The sequence below is a fragment of the Ptychodera flava genome, unplaced genomic scaffold (genome assembly GCF_041260155.1).
Source record: "Ptychodera flava strain L36383 unplaced genomic scaffold, AS_Pfla_20210202 Scaffold_29__1_contigs__length_4469600_pilon, whole genome shotgun sequence".
Classification (NCBI taxonomy): Eukaryota; Metazoa; Hemichordata; class Enteropneusta; family Ptychoderidae; genus Ptychodera; species Ptychodera flava.
In genome coordinates, this window is record NW_027248351.1 from 1,432,566 (window position 1) to 1,454,859 (window position 22,294).

General features: G+C 37.2%; 2 protein-coding genes across 3 annotated transcripts in view; both read left to right on the forward strand.

Annotated features, from left to right (window-relative positions):
* LOC139127177 (uncharacterized) overlaps positions 1-22,294 on the forward strand; it is a 272,426-nt gene that overhangs the window by 72,571 nt on the left and 177,561 nt on the right. The window lies entirely within an intron of this gene.
* Positions 4,157-22,294, forward strand: part of LOC139127178 (bifunctional purine biosynthesis protein ATIC-like) — a 52,007-nt gene continuing 33,869 nt past the window's right edge. The window contains exons 1-17 of one of the 2 annotated variants that reach the window (XM_070693101.1): positions 4,157-4,273; positions 6,642-6,768; positions 7,252-7,328; positions 9,704-9,770; positions 10,241-10,329; positions 12,096-12,174; positions 12,449-12,521; positions 12,780-12,936; positions 13,676-13,801; positions 15,090-15,197; positions 15,935-16,020; positions 16,264-16,353; positions 20,080-20,208; positions 20,740-20,906; positions 21,547-21,589; positions 21,926-21,987; positions 22,200-22,263. In XM_070693101.1, coding sequence (XP_070549202.1) covers positions 4,255-4,273; positions 6,642-6,768; positions 7,252-7,328; positions 9,704-9,770; positions 10,241-10,329; positions 12,096-12,174; positions 12,449-12,521; positions 12,780-12,936; positions 13,676-13,801; positions 15,090-15,197; positions 15,935-16,020; positions 16,264-16,353; positions 20,080-20,208; positions 20,740-20,906; positions 21,547-21,589; positions 21,926-21,987; positions 22,200-22,263 — 1,563 coding nt within the window. In that variant the 5' untranslated portion in view covers positions 4,157-4,254. The remainder of the gene's footprint in view (positions 4,274-6,641; positions 6,769-7,251; positions 7,329-9,703; positions 9,771-10,240; positions 10,330-12,095; positions 12,175-12,448; positions 12,522-12,779; positions 12,937-13,675; positions 13,802-15,089; positions 15,198-15,934; positions 16,021-16,263; positions 16,354-20,079; positions 20,209-20,739; positions 20,907-21,546; positions 21,590-21,925; positions 21,988-22,199; positions 22,264-22,294) is intronic. The other variant, XM_070693100.1, reaches the window with a different exon arrangement.

Here is a 22,294-nt window from a genome sequence, read left to right on the forward strand (position 1 = left end):
TTAGGGAGAGAATAATCGGTCTCCTTCCTGAGAAAAGTGGTTGCTGCCGTATGAAATTACAATAGTGTCGAGAAACATTGTATCAAAGTTAGAGCAGTAACTAAGGACGCTTACATCCCAGACGTGTGTAAGATGTAAACAAACATGAAATGTGACACCGCCGTAGATCACGATTTATAACGTTGTCGTTTATTTCTTGTGAAATTCATGATACCAAATCTTTATGTTTTAGATTTCAACCCAACTTTTACCAACATGTACAGGAATAGGTGAGCGTCACCTCGTGATTTTGATATCTACAACAGCCATGTGATGATATTATTCTTTTATCTGTACTGACTGTAGCATCAACTTTTGATCAGAAAATTAAATACTCTGTACTCTCCTACGTAAGAATTTTGTTTCGAGAAACATCACTGCTGTTTCAAGTAATAACGAATTTCACAGATATATATTTTTATGATGCATCGTATTCCTTCAATTTTATTTCAGTCATTTTTTTTGGTGAGTTACGAAGACATCAGGCCTACAAATTTATTTTCATACGTTGTTGTGTTGCTTATCGATGGAAATCAAGATATCAAAGTTCAAGTTAAGGACACAAGTCGTTTGAAAATCATTGCACAGATCGACTGTTCAGAAGATTCATTTGTCAGCCAGTACAATTTGAAATGTATTTTCCAGTACTGCAGTGTTGTAGGGGCAATATTTTTGTCTGATGGGAAGTCTTTCATAATCTTACAAAATAATGGTTGTAAACAAACAGTGATTTATTTTGAGTATATGCAGATGCTAATTTTTACACGTGTATGTTCGTGTGTGCAATTTTAAATCATCTGAAATAAAAATAACATAGTTTTATTTCATGGTTAATGTTTCGAGTTTCTGCATGTTTATTGATCTATTTTTTACTGAAAAGAATGGCCCAATATTGCTATGTTTGCCATGATGAACAACAGAGTTCCTCCTGGTGTGTGTGTGGTGATGGTGCGATCGAACAGGGGTCATCGTAGGTCACATGTTTTCTACACTCTGTACCATGTGTACAGACTTGAAATTATCTACCGCATTCTTGCAGAAACAAGTTTATCATTGGCATCAAGTTGATTAAACACTGTGGATGATGTGTTGTTGATATACAGGGAACAGGTAGGTATTATTCAATTCCCTGAATTCTCTGCAATATTGGTTTTATCTCGACGTACAAACGACACCTATAGGTGTCATACTCATGGATCTGTTTAAAATTCGAACGGGGCTTTCTTGCATGTGGTTAGATTTGAAATGTAAGATTTATTATGACTTTATAGAGAATTTTTATACTGAGATACTGACACCCGTACGTCGGCTGCAGAGTACTGCACACAGTACCATTGGTAATAGATTGTAATGGCGATGTCATTGTTCGAGTGTACGCAGCTAAACTCTGGCCGATATCGCCTGCAATACGAACGTACATGTATTAAATTCGACTTTTTATTTAACACCAATTGTCAATGTATCAGAGACAATCAGCGTTTTTAAATTATTTACAAATCTTGCAAATCAAATCCGCCTTTCCTGGCGCAAATCAAGCACAAACACAGGTTTGAGGTTTGCACATTTACACAGCGCGCTGGTCATAATAGAATGTGTTTACGTAATTTTGACTTCATTTATCAATGGAAAAAATCGTGAATTTTATTTGCTACGAGATACTAATTACATTGTTTGAAATGTTGAAAAATACTGAATGAAAGGGTGACCATTCATATATTTGACCCCAGTTTTAGACAAATTCAGTGAAACCATGGCGAAAATGAATTATTGGTCATGACCATTAATTCATTATCGCCATGGTTTCATGCATCGTGTCTAAAACTGGGGTCAAATGTATGCATGGTCACACATTCATTCAGATCTTTCAACATGTCAAACACAATATAAGTAGTATCTCGTATCAAACAAATTCATGAAAAATGGCCGACTTTGTCCCTTTAATATTAACACCAACTTGTCACTAAATCAGACACAATCTTCATTTGATAAAGAAATTTTACTGTTCCAATCTGATTACCATCCTAGAAATGTAGACTTTGCCGTGACTGTGGCAGACATAACCAGACGTAACATTCTAACAGACCACACGCACTGTTAACGTTCATCGATGTAGGAGTGGAGCATGTCGAGTGTCTACATACCACTAACAACAAAACTGAACGATATACAGCCTTTAACGCAACTTTGCCTTCTACTAATCCTTAAAAATAATCAAAATTGAATGCTTTTTACATAACACGTATTCTACAAAGATAGCTGATGCTGCATTGTCATGAAATTCTCCTGAAATACTTTAAACTGAAACTAAAAGTCTTACTTTCGAACCAGAAGGATGGCTATATTACGCGAAATGTCCAACCAACCTTATCATGATCATTTTACGTTTTGCTGTATTGATTGAAACAATGATTGACAGATGTAAACTTACAATGTATCAAAATTAAACAGTCCACGTGACTGAGTCTGTTGTAATGACTTGGGGGCGATGTCAAAAGTTCAATGTAGGATTAAAACTTTAATCCCTAAGTTTCCTGCAACCCCCATCCCCATAGAAACTTAATTGTCTAATATTGAACGAATTGCGGGGCTCTTTCTGTGTAAAGCGAAGCAAAGGATTATTCGATTTTTAGCGGGTGAAATACGATTAAATATATTCATCGTCAACACTGGGGAACACACTTAAATTTGTGTATTATCCAATGCAAATACAACAATAATATGCGCATACAGGGACAGGCTTTGATATTGCTGAAGAGAATACTTATATTTTTAACACCAGATAAATCAAATAAATCCAACAAACAGATAAACCGTCCTCGGACTTGGATTGTTGGTGACTGGAAGTATTTGTTTTTGAAAAACTACGGGTGACGTCATCGCTATTTTGTCACCATGTAACTTTAATCTGTTATAGGTTACGGTTTAGAAATACGGTATTACTAGAATAAAGGAATTGTCCTTTCAGCACTATGAAGTATTGGTTCTGGTAAATCTATGTTTGCGCGGGCCCTTTCTAGTTTGTTGATTGTTGATTGTTGTTGTTGTTTGTTGTTGTTGTTGTTTCTATTTTTGTATTTTGAAATAATGTCACGTTACTTTTCTTCCAAATGATTTAATTGTATCAGCATAAGAGTGAAGTGAAAAAATATAAAATGTCCCTGGAGAGAATACTTTATAATACTGAACAGGTAAGTCAGTAACATAGGAACGCACACTCCTTTTTAACAGAAGGGGTATCGTTCTAAATTCCCTTTTTACAATCCCCTCCCCCCCCCCCCCCCACACACACACGAATTTCTTTTTCGTGCATAGATTTACAAAAACGATAGCTGGGAGTAGTGGACGGTGCGTCTCTCAACGGAATGCGATCATGGATGAGCTTAGCTATGATATCGCAGCGGTACTTGTGGCGTGTATCGAAGGCGATCGGGTCATTGAGGTCATCGGGACTGTGGCGATGACCTCAATGACCCGAGCGCGTTCGATACACGCCACAAGTACCGCCGCGATATCACAGCCAGGATGAACTATGAGTTTAGAAGGGCGCCCTCAAAATCTAATAGTTTCTACTACTTTTGTTTTACACGGAATCTTGCACGGCTATCGCCATATAATTTACGAAGGTATTTCTTGATTAGAAACTGTACGTCTCCCTTAAAAATAACTCTAACAAACATGTTATGGTCGAGTCGAAAAGGGAACTGTATGATATTATATGTCAAAGATTATGTTAATGCGATATTGACTTCAATGTTGCCTCAAATGGATTTCAAAGTACATGTAGGAAAATAAAAAATGTTCATTCGTAGACTATGAACACAACTAAGAGATGATGGTTTGCTTGGAAAAAAATGATTGTGAAGCGATTAAATATGGTCATTCCCTCCTCCCTCGAAATAGACAAAGGAGAAAAGAAAACGATTCGCTGAGAACAGCTATAACATACAAGGTATCCGAGTCAAACAGTATGAAAACATACATGTTGTCACCGTCCAAGTCGGTACTCACTACAGTCTCGGTTACCCAGATTGCACTTCGGGGCTGGCATCCGACCGTCCCCTTTGTATATATACATCTTTTCATTGATTTGATCATTTTATTTCATGATGGAAAAACAAAAGAGAGCTAGGGCAAGCCAAGTCACGTCACGCTCGAAACTCCCGCGGAAATACTTTCCAATGAAAACACGTGTCAAAGGTCATAGCTTAAACAACAATGGCGGCAAATCAGCTAGGTAAGTCACGTCTGAGTCGGTGGCGAAATTTCTCAGGTCAGTCGCTGACATTTGTCGTGTCCTGTCAGACTTTTAGTGCATTTAAGTTCGAGAACGCTAATGTTGGCAATTTAGCTCATTTTTAATGTTCTCAAGCGAGATATAGGTGTTCATGGACGCTATGCATTGGCCTACTAGTGTACGAGGCATGACTCCGTATTTCCCCAGCGTGTTACCCACGTGGTGAGTTCGCTGAATGAAGCTGTCACCGACTATCGATATGCCGAGGATACCGTCGATGATCGCCCGTAAAATTTGCCGATCTTGTGCTTATGTAGAATTAGATTTCCTATCTGAAATGTGAAAAAATCAGTCAAGCTTTTCGTCTTTCTGTTCGCCCTTTGTGAAACAAAAGCCACTTCATTCAATCATGGTCAAATCGATTCACAATCCTTCACACATATCCGGTGTGTTTCCAACATGTATGGACAAAATATTTTCTGTCCATTGATTTTGTCGATCAGGAAAACAAAAACCCTCTTATATAATTCACGTATAGACTCGGTCATTTAGTGAGCGTTATCACAAACTGTGTCCAAATAATTACAAAAAAAATGAACTTTTTCAATTCAAGGACGATCTCAGTTTGGTGCAGTCCAGGACTGCAGACCTCTCATACAAGATATTGAATATTGTCTTTAAAGAGAACTACTCAACTGTCTATGTAAATTTTATCGGAAGTATATGAATTTTTATTTTAGAAATGAGCCTTACAACAATTTAATTACAATTAATTTTCATTTAAAATTCTAACCTCTTTCCAAAACGGTTTCAGTAATGTTCTCATCAAGACAGAACTAATTTCTTTGTTATTATTTGATTTACAGCTAGTTATGTCAAGTTCTGTATTACATTATATTCATATGACAGAAACAATTTTTTTTTCTTTTAATAATATTGAGACATACAGAAAAACAAAAATATCAAGCAGAATTTATCATTTGTTGAATTTTAATAAGTTGTCACTTTACAATAACAGTGTTACACCATAATTTCAATACACTGGTATAGCAGTGTTGCAGCCAGGATGCACCCTTGTGAAAATGTCCCCAATACGGCACCTGTTGTCCAACATTCTCTGCTACTGCCGGTCAACTCTTGCACATTCATGAATCGACTGTGTTTGATGTTGTCTGCATGCAAGTACTATCCTTTGTTTTGCATGATTATTTCAATGCTTATACTTAGTATTTCGGAGCTATGATTAAAAGCAATCAAAACGATGCACTTGATATCATAACTTGCTTGTTGTCAGACCGAGCTCTGATTGGTGGCAGACCCAAATTCAAACATAGCGATTGATGTGGTCCCAGTAGTTTGAATTTTGTTTTGTGAAACTAATTTGTTACAAAATAACTACACAAAACTTGATTGACAACTGATGTATGTTGTCCCCACATTTTGCAAAATGAAACAGTACAGGGACACAGCGTGTCCAGATTTAAAATTCCTGGGTGTGCAACACAGATATTGAATGGATGATTTGGCAAACAAAATTTACAAGTTTATTGAATATTTGGCAAACTTTATTCATTCAATAAAAATCAACATAACCATTGTGAAATGCATTTCATGGGATATATAGTGAGAAAGTTCATTTTAAATAGAAAAGAAAGTTGTCAGTTCTTTAAGTTTATTTTTTTAATGTTGTGTAATGTTTTACTTAACACTTGATTCTAATACAACAGCTGACTCCATGAATACATGTAAAAACCGACCTCATTGGTTATACTGCTGTATGTTACATAACAAGAAGTCCATTCAGAAGAATGAATCAAATTGTTCTTTCACAATCTTGTTTCAACATGTCCTGTTAGAACTTTGCTCAAATTCATTATTACAGCTGAAATAATTTTAGTTGTGTATATTTTAGTGTTACTTCAAGTGTCATTTATGTCAAGACGAAAGAGTGACTCATTTATACATTATTTTTAAAAATATGTTGGATAAACGTAAAGCACACTAGCAGGCAAGAAATGGAGATTGGAGGTGTTTTTAGTATTTTCAGTACAGATTAAAAGACATCCTAAAACACACCAATAACTCCGCAATGGCAAATATTAACTTTAGTCATGATACAAATGAGACTTTCACAAACACTAAAATGAGACATTAGATACAATTTGAAAAAAAAGACTATTGTATTTTTGTCAAATAATCTATGACATATCACAAAGGTTGGGCTAACATAATTTAGACTTATCAGACTTACATTATTTTAATTAAATCTAATATCACTACAAGAAATCTGATTTAGTACAAAGGATGTATTGCTTGGTACAACGAAATCTGGTGTTTATTCAACAAAAGATTATATTCTTACATACAGCATTATTGAGTGTCTCAGACAAACAAGGCTTGGTACCGTTTGCTGAAAAACTTCATAAACTTGGATTAAAACTGATTGCATCTGGTGGTACTGCTAAGGCAATACTGGATGCAGGGATTCCTGTCTGGTTGGTTTTATTCCAATACAATCTCATTTCTCTCTGTCAATTCAGGCAGTATGCACCACAAAATTTAACGATGTAAAACTTGTGTTCAAACTGCTTCTTTCATTCAAAATCTTAAAAAAATCAATGACTGCACAAAATTTTTGTGTAAGAGAAACAAATCAAATACTGATGCTTGAAATTCAAAATAGCTGCCATTGTGATAACTATAATAAAATATAAAAAATTCAAGTGACAGAAAAATAAGCTGATAAAAATATTTTTATTATCCACTCAATGAACTTAAAATTAACCTGAAACGCTGTAATGTCAGATGTCAGTAAATTATTGTGTATTTTATGATTTCAGTGATGTATCAGATGTCAGTAAATTATTGTGTATTTTATGATTTCATTGATGTATCAGATGTCAGTAAATTATTGTGTATTTTATGATTTCATTGATGTATCAGATGTCAGTAAATTATTGTGTATTTTATGATTTCAGTGATGTATCAGACGTGACTGGTGCCCCAGAGATGTTGGGAGGTCGTGTCAAAACATTGCATCCAGCTGTTCATGGAGGTAACAGAAAATTCACTTGAATCCCACAATATGTCATCAAACTCTCTGTTTATTTTATTATTATCTTAATTCATTTAGATGTGGTAGTTTTTAGCTCACATTTGGTTTTACCAATGTGAGTTTATCGTATAGGCTGAAGTCGATGGCGTCTGTATGTATGTGTGTATGTATGTATGTATGTATGTATGTACAGTATGTCCGTCAACATCAAAAACACGCAAACCGCTGCACGTTTCAGCTTGGTATTTGGTGTGTAGATGCATCCTGGGCTATAGATGGGATTTTGTTCAAATGAAGTCTGCATTGCCAAAATTATGCAAATGAGCTTACAAAATGTGAAAATGGTTAAGAATTAATAACTCAAGAACCGCTTTTTTGATTGCTTTGAAAATTTGTGTGCAAGTACCTTAGGTGAACCTTATACAGTTTTATGAATATTGTGCAGATATCCTTAATTTGTATTTTTGCTGAATTTTTTTGTGATTTTTCTCATTTTCAGTAAAAATTCTTCTTCTCTGAAACCGCCAGCCCAATCGCTCTCAAATTTGGGTTGTCTCTTTGCAAGGGTGTTACTCTTCTAATTTGTTGAAATTATGACAAAATTGGGAAAATTACTATTTTTGTGCAATTTTGTCATTTTGGTCAAAAAATCTTAGATAGTATTTCCTTTTTAAAACCACTGGACAGACAGCTTTCATATCTGGTACACAGACGTACAGAGATGACAATTAAGTTAGATATGTGGAAATTGTCCTGAAATATAAAAAATTGTATTTTTAAGACAATATTGTCATTTTTGGTCAAGAAAACTTTATCTCAAAATTACTTGTTTGATAGCTTTGTAATTTGGTATAAAGTCCCTTGTTTGATAGTTTTGTAATAAATTTTCTGCTCAAAGTGTTGGGAAACCCCAAAATTTGTATATTTTAGGTACTTTTCTCAGTTTGTGACCTTAAATGACCTACACCAACCCAGGATATGTTGTGAGACAATTTTGAAGGCTGTGAACATAATTTTGTCATATTTGGTACCAATTTGTAGGAAAATTTGATCCAGAAAACAAAGCTGAGGTGATTTATTTCATTTGGACCAATTTTTGCAACTTTTCTATGTAAGACATACAAGAACTGATGAGAAATTTGGATCCAGGATAATTCCAGATGTTGTAATCACCGCCCACAGTGGAAGGCATTTCACTATCTGTAACTAACTTAAGTGCTGTTTACATTAGAATGATAACACTCATGGCATTAATTAAAAATCTCCAAGGTTGTAAATGTACTTCCTGTCATTTGGTCTTATGTAATACCAAGGGGTGGAACATTTGATATTCAGGAGGGGGTAGGGTTCTAGAAGATTGATGATGTAGCATTACTTTTTTACCAGATCCCTTGTGCATTTTTGCCCACTCCCACCTTTCTTTTTTATTAAGCCTTCTCTGTTTTTTTTGTTGAGATTTGCTTATGTATTTAGGATCTGCTTCTCCCATTGCTATAGAAGTTGATATGCATGTTCCTAAAGATGACTTCCAGTACCTAAGTTGGAGACCTTATTTGCTTTTGTCATTCTTGTTTTTCTGGTTTAAATATTTCTCGAATGGACCAATTCAAACCGAATGTGAGCACATAGTGTCCTTGACGGTATTTTTTAAAATATTGGAACTGTGTGGAAAGGAAGATTTTCTAAATTTGTCACAATCTTTTTGCTATAGCTTCATTATGACTTTAAACAAAGATACATCTTAAAAGGGAAGTTACAGGACCATGGGCACACAATAGGGGGATTACTGATGATGCATGCATTTGCATACACTGGGCGGGAGGTTTTGAATTCTGATAGCATCAAATTGACGATATGATGAATTTGAATAATCATGATGGACACTTTCACAACATATGCAAGTAGGGGTCCAATGGTCATACAGGGAACACGTTTTGAAACATATGCGTTCTCCCACAATAAATGGAACATTTTTACAATTTATTTTTTACTCAAGTTTTATATATTCACAGACATCATATGCAAGATTCAATAACAATGAACGCTTGGAACATGGCAAATTTATGGGATTCTGGGACCAAACACAACAGGTCCAATCAGCAGTGTGGCTTATTTACATTTGCATAGATTTACGATAATCCGGCTTTTACTAGGGGAATTTCCTGTTTAAGTAAAGTAAGCCTTCAGGAAATCGTATCCCCTTCACGATCTTGATGTATAAATACAAAAATGGTTCAACAACTGCAACAAAACAAACTGACACCAGCAAAAAAATAAATGTGAGAATTCAGACAACTTATTTGATTATTTGATAGTGAGAGCTGAACTGGGATCTCATTTCTCCATTTTCACTCTGTGATTGTATCTGTCTGCAGGTATCTTGGCACGAGACATGGAATCTGACCGTGGAGATATGGATAAACAAGGATTCCAATATGTCAAGTAGGTTTCTGTCATTTTTTACTACAAAAACACCAGGAAACCTGTCAGTGAGGGTATTTCTCTGATTTGGACACCTATCAGTGACTTGTTAGACAAATGTAGAAATATTTTTACTTACAAGTTGAATGCATGGCTTCTGAGAACATCTCTCAACTGAGAACATCAACATTTTTTGCATTTTCAATGGTGCCCTTGTTGAAAGGTTTGACTGTATAGTGAAATCCATGTAGTGTGGAATAAGAAAAGAAATCAGCTTTAAGGAGATGTCCTTAATGCGGAAAAAATTCTATTCTACTTGTAAACAAGCTTTTAGTATGGACAAAAGTGTCTTGATTGCAAAGATGTTTTGAAGCAGGGTGCGCATTATCAGTTTTTTTGCTTTTATGTCCTGAAAGAAGACAAATGAAATATTAAAGCCCTTTTGTCATGCAAAAATAAGTCAATTTTAACAAACTGTCCTTTGTTGACAGGTTGGTAGCTTGTAATTTGTATCCATTTGTAAAGACCATATCCAGGGAAGGTGTAACTGTCTCTGATGCAGTGGAACAGATTGATATCGGTATGTCATCATTATCTGTCATATTTCACATTGCTCTAATACTGTGATTTGTGTAGCTAACTTATCATGTTACCAATGATATCAATCAATGTCAGTGTGTTTTTGTCACTTAAGCTGATGACCTTTATATGACCTCTACAGTGTTTTCCTCTGGCTAATTTTTTCTGTTAGCCATACTGGCTAATTAGCATCAAAACTGATTAGCCACCATTTGCAACCAAATGTTTCAGTATGAGCGTGACCCACAGAGTTTTCCCCAGGGAAAAAATCATATAGTGGCTAATTTGCATAACAATACATGTAATTGTTATGGTAATGAGTTTTTAATGTTTTTAATGCTCTGGGGAGAACACAGTGGTATATTTCAAAGAAAACAACATACACATGTTCACACACATATTTTTAACACAGTCATGTGAACAACGTTTTATTTCTCGTTCGTCAAGATACTGTATCAACACATTGTTGAACACTGTCCCCACACTGACAGATCAAGATACTTTCTTGGACAGATCTAGAGTCAGTGATTCACTTTCACAATCCATGATCTCTCTAAAAGCATTCAGCTTTTCCACAAGTCCTTCTCTGAAAGGTATACTTGATGATTCATGTTCATTTAGTTTACAAAGTACACCAGAACAAAATATTCTTCTGTCTTTCATATTTGACCAAACAGTGAAAGCTCTGTTTTGAAAGTCAAATTGCTCTACCGTATATCAGGGCCTACAATTGCAATCCTCATTAATCTGTCGACATTTTTTGCTTGGGGGCTTTACAGTTTACTCGCCAGTCTGTGCCCTGCAGTGCGTTCATGTTTGGTGAAGTTGTCTTTTTTAAAAACTTCATATGACCGACCAGATGTCAAAATATTGTTCTGCCCTGCTGATTGGCACACTTTACAGAAAAACATTTGTTTGTCTTTCTCAAAAATCAACCAAGGGAATTCGACAAACCATTCCTCCTGTAATTTACGTTTCTTCTCAACACTGCCCTTGGTCACGTTTTCTAGCGTTTCTTGCTGCTTTCACTTGTACAGGCAGTGGAGCTCGCCAGTGACTGAGAGTTTACCGGCAGCAATTCAGGGTCTCGGCTATCGGGTTGCATTCAGCTGGCCCTGATCAGTGTCGGCTGCTTTTCTGTCCGTAAGAGGTCATTATGTAAGCGAGCCGTCAATGCACAATGCGTGCTATTCAAATCAATCATGGCGGGTCATTAAAAACGTTTTAGCTACGTTCAGCTTAAACCCCCTAGACTATTGTTTAAAAGTCAACAGAGCGTGCGCAATACCACCCATTTTTAAACCCCTTAGGCCAAGAGGGAAAACAGTGGCAATGACTCAACACTTCCGCATTAGGAATTTGGATTCGCCAGGCTGGCGAACTGGCCTTCAAAAAAATTCGCCAAATGGACATTCCATTCGCCAATTGCCTAATTGGCGAACGGCAGCGGAAACACTGCTGTACATGACCTCTACATCCTGGTATTTTCATTGTTCACAGTCCCTCCTCTTGGTGGAGGGACTGTGCATTGTTGTACACAGGACATTTAACTCAATATCAGCAAGTTAAACACTCTAAACTGCAAATATTTTTACTTTTTAGCAAAATAGTTGAAGTGTTTCAAAATACGATGTTGAATACCATACAATCGCACTGAGAGTCCATCCACTTTGGTTCAATAATACCGTTATTGAAGATTGGATCATACCAACGTAGCACTTTAAAGGGTTGTTGGCCTTATTTGATGTGTGGCTATTCACTTAACAGGTGGTGTTACTCTATTGAGAGCTGCAGCCAAGAACCATGCCAGAGTCACTGTTGTATGTGATCCCAGTGATTATGACAAGTAAGTTGAGCAGTCATAATGATAATAATATCTAAGGAGCTAAGCAGTCCCATTAAGGGTGATGTTCTGTGGCCAGGATTATTGAAGTATATTATCGTAGTGATAATGACAACTAAGTTAAAGGCTCCTTATGATAATATTATCCAAGGAGCTATATGACAGTCGTCTGACCAGTAGCCATGTAAATCCAGCAATAAGACAGTCCTGTACTACCCTGTATGTGTATTCTGTGATGAAATCAGGAGATATAGTCTTGTCATTTGATCTGTTTCAGGATTGCCGATGAAATGTCCAAATCAGAAAACAACGATACAACTCTGGATATGCGTAAAACATTGGCTGTCAAGGTTAGTATTGCAATCAAAATAAGGACACTACATTTCACAGATGGCATGTACTTTAAGATTTCGAAAAGTAGCAGAATTCCTGTTGAATTTTGACATATCTTAATTTGCTTTAGGTTCACAGCTTTTTACTGTTTGACATATTCAGTGCATTTTATTAAAGGCCTGTTTTTCAATCCCTGAGATGGATTTCAGGGTTTAGATAGATCACAAAGTTCTTGGTCTTCTTATAGCCTTTCATCGTTATGTTTTGTGTTGCAGGCATTCAACCACACAGCTGAGTATGATGCTGCTATCTCTAATTACTTCAGAAAAGAGTACAGCCAGGGTGTATCACAACTACCACTGAGATACGGTATGAACCCACACCAAGCCCCTGCACAGCTGTATACAACACTGCCTGAACTGCCAGTCAAAGGTGAGATGTGAAGTCTCGTACTGATAAGATATGAACTTCCATCAATAATCTTTCTGTAAAATATTTTGTGAAGGTACATTTCCTTGAATCTGGTGATGACAAAATTTAAAATGAGATTAAGACTCTTTCTGACAATATGTTTAAAAGCCAGGCTGTATGTGCGCGTTCACTGTTGAACGGTTTCAAGGGACTCATTGGACGAGTGCTAGAACATGTCTCGCGCGCGCTCTGTACGTACGTGTATAGTGCACACACACTATCCAGAACTTGCAGAAGCGCGTCCGAGAAAGCGTTCCATACTTGCACTATAAATCGAATAAAATTGTTGACATTGTACGAAAACAGACATTTGATGCCCCAGTCACAAATGTAAGATGTATAATAATAAGGTTATTACAAAACACCGCAAAGGATGCACAAGGACATTGTCGCCGCGCATCGCCCTCAACTTTGCGTCAGGCGATACACTGCCCCAATGTCCTTGTGCATCCTTTACGGTATTTTTGTAATAACCTCATATTGTGTTATGTTTATAAATCAACCAGTTATCTGTTCATTTCAAACATGATTATTATGATGTTCAACAATATGTAAACAAATCCCGAGGTTTAGGTTAACCTTCGTGGAATGAGTAAGTACAATGAATGCTTGCATTGTTGCTGTGTCATTTGAGTACCAACTATCAATGTGATGGACCACGGTTTTCTGACCATTGTTGTTATTTTCTCTCCCATGACAGTTTTAAATGGAGCACCTGGATTTATCAATCTCTGTGATGCATTCAATTCATGGCAGCTGGTGAAAGAGTTGAAGGCCGCCCTCAATCTGCCGGCTGCTGCATCATTCAAACATGTCAGTCCTGCCGGTAAGCTATTTAGTACAGCTTTAAAGTTTACTTGCTGTTGAAACAGTCATATCACATCAGAAGCAGTTGTATCTCATAGTTTTCCATTAGAACAATACGACCTATTTACCATTCAGTCAATCGATTAAAGTGGCACTCCCACTTGGTAACATTTTTAAAAAACATTTTTTAAATGCCAATGGTCGACATTTGATGTGGTGACTGCACTTGGATTGCATGATATACGTAGATAAGAACATGTCATTTCCCGAGCGTATTTTTGACATCCCGAAGTTTACGATCGTTTCTGATTATGACCCGAAATCCCCGAAGATTTGTTGTGTGCTGATGTACGATATTCTAGGGAGTCCATAATAAGTTCGTAACAACGCAATTAATTTACCTCCCACTGCAAAGACTTTATATACAGCATTATGCCTTTACCTCAGGTAAATTTTTTAAAACTTCTCCTTAGTTTTTGTCGTTTTCATTATTCTCAATCAGTTGTATTATTGATATTTTTAACCAATACCACATAAATATCAGTTACGTGTAAAATATTAGCCGCCTCTGATGACCACATTTTGTCGTCTGCCACACAGTTACGTGTGGTTCGCCGCGTGGTATGCGTCTATGCATACCACGCGGCGGCCGCTATGTATCAACCGCACGTAACTGTGCTAGTCACCTATGCGAATTCTGGTGGAATCAGCAAAAATTGTTTTTCGTTTTTTCGCCAAGTCAGTAAGACTCAGCTTTCTCCCAGGGGGCATGACCGATCACCGACGCGAGTGGTACTGTGGCGTACAGCAGCGTCAGCGTAGACTCGTACTCCATAGTTTAGTTGACAATGGCCCCAGTGCCGAACGTTCGATGTTCAGAAACTGAATTTAGGTGGGCCACCTAACTTTTACTTTCAAACTTTTACTTTTTTGAGGACATGTTTTTATCGATATCTTGCGATCCGCGGCCAGTCGCCACATCAAATATCTACCGTTGGCATAAAAAATGTGTTTTAAAAATGTTACCAAGTGGGAGTGTCACTAAACATTGTTAATATATTTACCAAAGTTCTCTTTAAACTGAGGTTTTAATAAAATAGATTTGTAATGCTCAGAGTAAACTTTGATTTTATTGACATAAGTAGTAAATGTGGGTTATCAAATGGATTGTTCTTTGAATAGGAAGTTGGAACATTGAAGTGTTACAGATTGTGTGAGAGGGAATATGGGTGACAGGGCCATTGAATCATTTTGTACAATATGTAGTATCTGATATTCTTGATGTATTGTGTAAATTAATTTGACAGGAGCTGGAGTTGGTACAGAGTTGTCTGCGGAGCAAGCTAAGTTGTGTATGGTTGATGATATAATGTCATCATTGACACTGCTTGCTATGGCCTATGCTAGAGCTACAGGTGAGAATAGTGTTTTGAAGTCTGCCCTCACAGTATTGTCCAGCCAATTACTTGTTTGTGGCACACTGGAAAAATTTCATGTCAGTCTGTCTATCATGAAACGTTACAAACCATTCAGTTTATAATTTTCTCCCAGGAAATTGTACACCAAGAAATTTCCATTAATTTGTAAATTGGATCAAAGATTTTAAATATCTTGGAAGATCAAGAGATGCATGTTGAATTTATATAAAATACTGATTAAACTCATACAGAAATGCAATGGAAACAATGTGTGTGTGTGTATGTGAGAGGAGAGAGAGAGAGAGAGAGAGAGAGAGAGAGAGAGAGAGAGAGAGAGAGAGAGAGAGAGAGAGAGAGAGAGATTGTGAGGGGACAGCAAGAGTGTTATCTTGTTACAGGATACAGTGGTCAGAACTACACTCAAAGGTCGTATGGGACCCATGCCACCAATGTAAACACTGTATCCAAGGTACTGGTACGATGGTGATTGATGAAAATTAAAACATGTCTGTCAGTGTCAGAATCTACATTGTATAATTTAAATGTTCCAGCTATGATGATGAGATGCATCTAGATATCGTGCACAAAATACATTGTTTGTAAACAAGAAACTCGCACATGCACAGTTCTGATGACTATTTCCCTTTAATAACACAAGCCATAAATATTGTAATTTGATAATTTTTAATCATATCTGTAACATTGGATGTTTTGTGTTGATTTAACATTGACAGGTGCAGACCGTATGTCATCATTTGGTGATTTCATTGCATTGTCTGATATCTGTGATGTACCCACTGCCAAGATCATCTCAAGGGAGGTAAGAAGGTCAAAGGTCAATTTTTCTTATGTCAGATGATTTATAAATGCAAATGGTTAGCATGCCGCCCTTCTTCTCTCAACTATAACCACATCATTTGTTTCTTATTCTGAAAACAGAATACAATATCACAGCATTCTACAGAAGAAATTTGCATGTTTGTTCGTCAGTCTGTATGAGACTAAAACTCTTTGTTAAAGATAATCTGTTGTCAGTAATCTTTTGTGTTTTTACCCTGTGAAGGTTTCAGACGGAATCATTGCTCCAGGATATGAAGATGAAGCCTTAAAGATCTTATCCAAGAAGAAAGGAGGAAAATATTGTGTTCTTAAGGTGTGTTTGAATTTGATTTGAAAATAGTGTGTGTTCCGATTTGGTTAGAGATTATTGTGTGTGTGTGGGTGTAGGGCCATATTTACTAGTGTAGGGCTATATCCACTGGTATAAAAATGTGTCTACTGTTTTATGGCTATATCCACTGATGTAGGGCTATATCTAATGGTTTATGGCTATATCTACAGGTGTAGGGCTGTATCTAATGGTTTATGGCAATATCCACTGGTGTAGGGCTATATCTAATGGTTTATGGGTATACTCACTGGTGTAGGGCTGTATTTAATGGTTTATGGCAATATCCACTGGTGTAGCGCTATATCTAATAGTCTATGGCTATATCTACAGGTTTATGGGTATACTCACTGGTGTAGGGCTATATCTAATGGTTTATGGCTATACCCACTGGCGTAGGGCTATATCAACTGGTGTATGGCTATATCTACTGGTTTATGGCTATATCATTTTCTACTCGTTTATGGCTATATCTAATGGTTTATGGCTATATCTAATAGTTTATGGCTATACCCACTGGTGTAGGGCTATATCCACTGGTGTAGGGCTATATCTATTGGTTTATGGCTATATCTACTGGTGTAGGGCTATATCTAATAGTTTATGGCTATACCCACTGGTGTAGGGCTATACTTACAGGTTTATGGCTATATCTACACGTGTAGAGCTATATCCATTGGTTTATGGCTATATCTACAGGTTTATGGCTATTCCGACTGGTGTAAGCCTACATCTACTGGTTTATGCCTATATCTACTGCTGTAGGACTATATCTACTGGTGTAGGGCTATAACTAATGGTTTATGGCTATATCTACTGGTGTAGGGCTATATCTAATAGTTTATGGCTATACCCACTGGTGTAGCGCTATACTTACAGGTTTATAGCTATATCTACACGTGTAGAGCTATATCCATTGGTTTATGGCTATATCTACAGGTTTATGGCTATTCCGACTGGTGTAAGCCTACATCTACTGGTTTATGCCTATATCTACTGCTGTAGGACTATATCTACAGGTGTAGGGCTATATCTATGGGTGAAAGGCTATATCCACTGGTGTAAGAGTATACTTACTGGTTTATGGCTATATCTACCGCTGTAGGGCTAAACCCAGTGGTGTATGGCTATATCTATTGGTGTAGGGGTATATCCATTGGTTTATGGCTATATCTACTGATTTATGACTATATCCACTGGAGTAGGATTATATCTACTGGTGTAGGGCTATATCTACTGGTTTATTGCTATATCCATTGGTTTATGACTATATCTACTGGTTTATGGCTATATCCATTGGTGTATGACTATATCTACTGGTTTATGGCTATACCTACTGGTTTATGGCTATACCTACTGGTGTAGGACTATATCTACTCGTTTATGGCTATACCTATTGGTTTATGGCTATACCTACTGGTTTATGGCTATATCTACTGGTTTATGGCTATATCCATTGGCTTATGGCTATATCTACTGGTTTATGGCTATCCATGTCTTATGTCTATACCTACTTGTTTATGGCTATACCTTCTGGTTTATGGCTATACCTACTGGTTTATGGCTATACCTACTGGTTTATGGCTATATCTACTGGTTTATGGCTATACCTACTGGTTTATGGCTATACTACTGGTTTATGGCTATGCCTACTGGTTTATGGCTATATCTACTGGTTTATGGCTATACCTACTGGTTTATGGCTATATCTACTGGTTTATGGCTTTGCCTACTGGTTTATGGCTATATCTACTGGTTTATGGCTATACCTACTGGTTTATGGCTATACTTACTGGTTTATGGCTATATCTACTGGTTTATGGCTATACCTACTGGTTTATGGCTATATCTACTGGTTTATGGCTATATCTACTGGTTTATGGCTATATCTACTGGTTTATGGCTATATCTACTGGTTTATGGCTATATCTACTGGTTTATGGCTATATCTACTGGTTTATGGCTATATCTACTGGTTTATGGCTATATCTACTGGTTTATGGCTATATCTACTGGTTTATGGCTATACCAACTGGTGTAGGACTATATCTACTCATTTATAGCTATATCGACTGGTGTAGGATTATATCTACCGGGGTAGGTCTATATCTACTAGTGTAGGGCGATATATATATATATAGGACTATATCTACATGTATAGGGCCATATCTATTGATGTAGAGCTATATCTACTCATTTAGGGCCATATCTACTGATGTAGGACTATATCTATATGTATAGGGCCATATTTATAGATATAGGGCTATCTCTACTATTATAGGGCTATAGCTACTGGTGTAGAACTAGATCTACATGTATAGGACCATATCTACTGGTGTAGGGCTATATCTTCTGGTGTAGGACTATATCTACTTATAGGGCTATATCTACTCTTACACGGCTATATCAATTGTTGTAAGGTTATAATAATATCTACTGGTTTAGGGTCCTATCTATTGATGAAGGGCTATGTCCTCTGCTATTGGACTACCGTATATCCACTGGTATAGGGTTACATCTACTGGTATAGGGCCATATCTATAGACGTTGAGCTATATCCAGTGATGTACGGCTATATATATTCACTGGTATAGAGCTATATTTGCTTGTAAAGGGCTATCTCAAACATTGTCTTAGAGAACATGGTTGTACAGATTTATTTCAATATCCCACTTTGAATGCTACAACGACTTGGTATAATCATGAACCCTGTCAGTACAATGTGTTTAACCATCTTGAATATAAACACTGATATCAATAAGTACAGTGTGTGTGTATGCCAAGTACAGTATGTGTGTATGCCAAGTACAGTATGTGTGTATGCCAAGTACAGTATGTGTGTATGCCAAGTACAGTATGTGTGTATGCCAAGTACAGTATGTGTGTATAATAATAATAATAATAAGTATGATTTGTATAGCGCCTGGTATCCACTATAATAAAGTGCTCACTGGCGCTGAACAATGAGGGAAATCACATATACGCTTTCTGGAAAAAGTAGTGTTTTGAGTCTGGATTTGAAAATGGTGATACTGGGAGCAGTACGGATAGTGATTGGTAGCTGGTTCCATAGGATTGCAGCGGCATAACTGAAGGAGCGATCACATGTATGTGAAGTACTGTATGTGTGTATGCCAAGTACAGTATGTGTGTATGCCAAGTACAGTATGTGTGTATGCCAAGTACAGTATGTGTGTATGCCAAGTACAGTATGTGTGTATGCCAAGTACTGTATGTGTGTATGCCAAGTACAGTATGTGTGTATGCCAAGTACAGTATGTGTGTATGCCAAGTACAGTATGTGTGTATGCCAAGTACAGTATGTGTGTATGCCAAGTACAGTATGTGTGTATGCCAAGTACAGTGTGTATGCCAAGTACAGTATGTGTGTATGCCAAGTACAGTATGTGTGTATGCCAAGTACAGTATGTGTGTATGCCAAGTACAGTATGTGTGTATGCCAAGTACAGTATGTGTGTATGCAAAGTACACTATGTGTGTATACTAAGTACAGTATGTGTGTATGCCAAGTACACTATGTGTGTGCCAAGTACAGTGTGTGTGCCAAGTACAGTGTGTGTGTATGCGAAGTACAGTATGTGTATATGCAAATTTCCTTCCAGTTTATTTTCCCTCCATTGCTCTTTCCCATTTATCATCACCCACCTTCCTTCCGAATCTCATCAGTATATTTTCTCCCCCTCCTTGCAGATGGATCCAGATTATGAGCCTGTTACCATGGAAACAAGAACTCTGTTTGGTCTTCAGATGGAACAGAGACACAATGATGCAGTCATCAACAAAGAAATGTTTTCCAACATTGCAACAGACAAGAAAGATGTGAGTAAAATTTGCAAACTTATTGGTCATAATATCATAAATATGACAGGCACAATGTTCAACAAAAATGATAAACTGAAAATTATAGTCTCAAATGGTATTTCGATCTCAAACGTCCTTGTCAATTGCTGATAAAGTCCGTAGATAGGTATTGATCAGGGAAGACATGGTGATTACTCTAGACCAACCATCGCAGAGTTACTGGTCATATGATTCTTTATTACATGCCTCTATGTATTTGCTAATGAGTGCATTGATTTTAATAGGAACATCTGAGAAGTTATTGGGCCCTGTGAATGATATAGCATGTATCTCAATGTCATATAGCATTACTGTGAAGATGCATGTAATAAAAATATTATTGCCTGAATACATGGGTTTATGTGTCCTCGCAGCAGGAAACAATTTGCCCTTCTTGAGTTTGGCAAATTTTACCTGCTTTCGGGCACATAAACCCATGTATTTAGGCAGTGATATGTAATGGTCACTAAAGACCGACTTGTCTAACACTTATCTGTGTTTCATCTCCAGTTACCAGAGTCTGCAATCAGGGATCTGATTGTAGCCACCATAGCATTGAAATACACACAGTCCAACTCTGTCTGCTATGCCAGAGATGGTCAGGTGATTGGAATAGGAGCTGGACAACAATCCAGGATACATTGCACCAGACTGGCTGGTGATAAGGCAAATAATTGGTAAGTGTGCAAAGAATTACTCAAAGCCAAGCAAACACCCTCAACAAAATCTAAGTGTTCTGAGGCAGGTGCTCCATTTATTTACACCTACATGGTAAAGGATGCCATAGCGCTTCTTTCAATTGATCTCATTACTGATACGGCATTATCTTCTTAAAGGCGGGAGCCTCCCTTTAAAAGGCGAGAAGCTATGGCGGCGTTCATTGTGTAAGTGGACACCAAATAAGCAACACATGTGCACATGCTCCAGAAAATGCCACTTTTTAGGGTTTTTTCCGGCTGCAAAAACGCAGACAGACTGCCGAGCGGTTAGTGCGAAGCTGCTGCCGATTGAACTCTGTGGTTATATTCAAATTCTAATGCAACTGGAAGATGATTTTTTAGGAAATTCGAGCGTTGGTGGTGGGGAATCAATGACCGTTGGCGATTTGAACCGATCGTCAATCAAACGCTTGTATAAACTCTGTTTGCAGGATTAGCAAAATGTGCCAAAAGGTTGAGATCAGTTTGTGTAATTAATGTTATAGAAATCAAACATCGTACTGGCCAAGTGTTTGACTGGGAGGAGAACTCCACTAATGCCAGAACCTGGGATTGAAAATTGCAGCTTTAAGCATCATCAGTTTTCATTGCATTGTAGGTGGTTACGTCAGCATCCCAAGGTTCTAGAAGTTAAATTTAAACAATTCGGAATGTTTTCAATCAGATTCGAACCCACAACATACGGCATCAGTCGCCTAGCTGAAAGGCCACAGACAGAACCAGTCGGCTAAATCTCCACTCCCAAAAAAGAGTGGTTCAATAGCCGGCTAAGTTGTTACATTTTTCTGACTGAGGCCGCTCAACACGTTGTAGAGTTCGTGAAGCACTCACGCACGCATGCTCACTATCATACATCGCACATACACACTTTATCGAAGCGAAGAAACGAATTTCATCGCTTTAACTGGGCGAACGATAACCTCGGGGACAATTCTGTCCACCAGCAGTGTTACCTACCCAGGGTAGAAAATTCGTTTCAAGGTGTGAAACGAGCTGAGAGATCTAACGCTATTGATATCTATGTCAATGGAACTGTGGGTCAGCTGAGTGTATTGAATCGACCTTTGACCTGTATCAGATATTTGTGAGTGTAGCTTACTGTCACCATTCAATCTGTCTGACTGCGTTGTTGTTGCAATTAATGAAATGTAACTGTCATTTTCCATATACTATGAAGATATGACCTAACAATAAAATCTGCTAAAAATTTGATGTTATAACTGATTGATGTAATTTCTGATGGTTTTGATTACAGGATATGGACAAAGCATCATGGGAAGCCATGTTTGAAACACCACCTGAACAGCTGTCCAAGGTAAAAATCTATTCTTATTCATTTCTTGTGA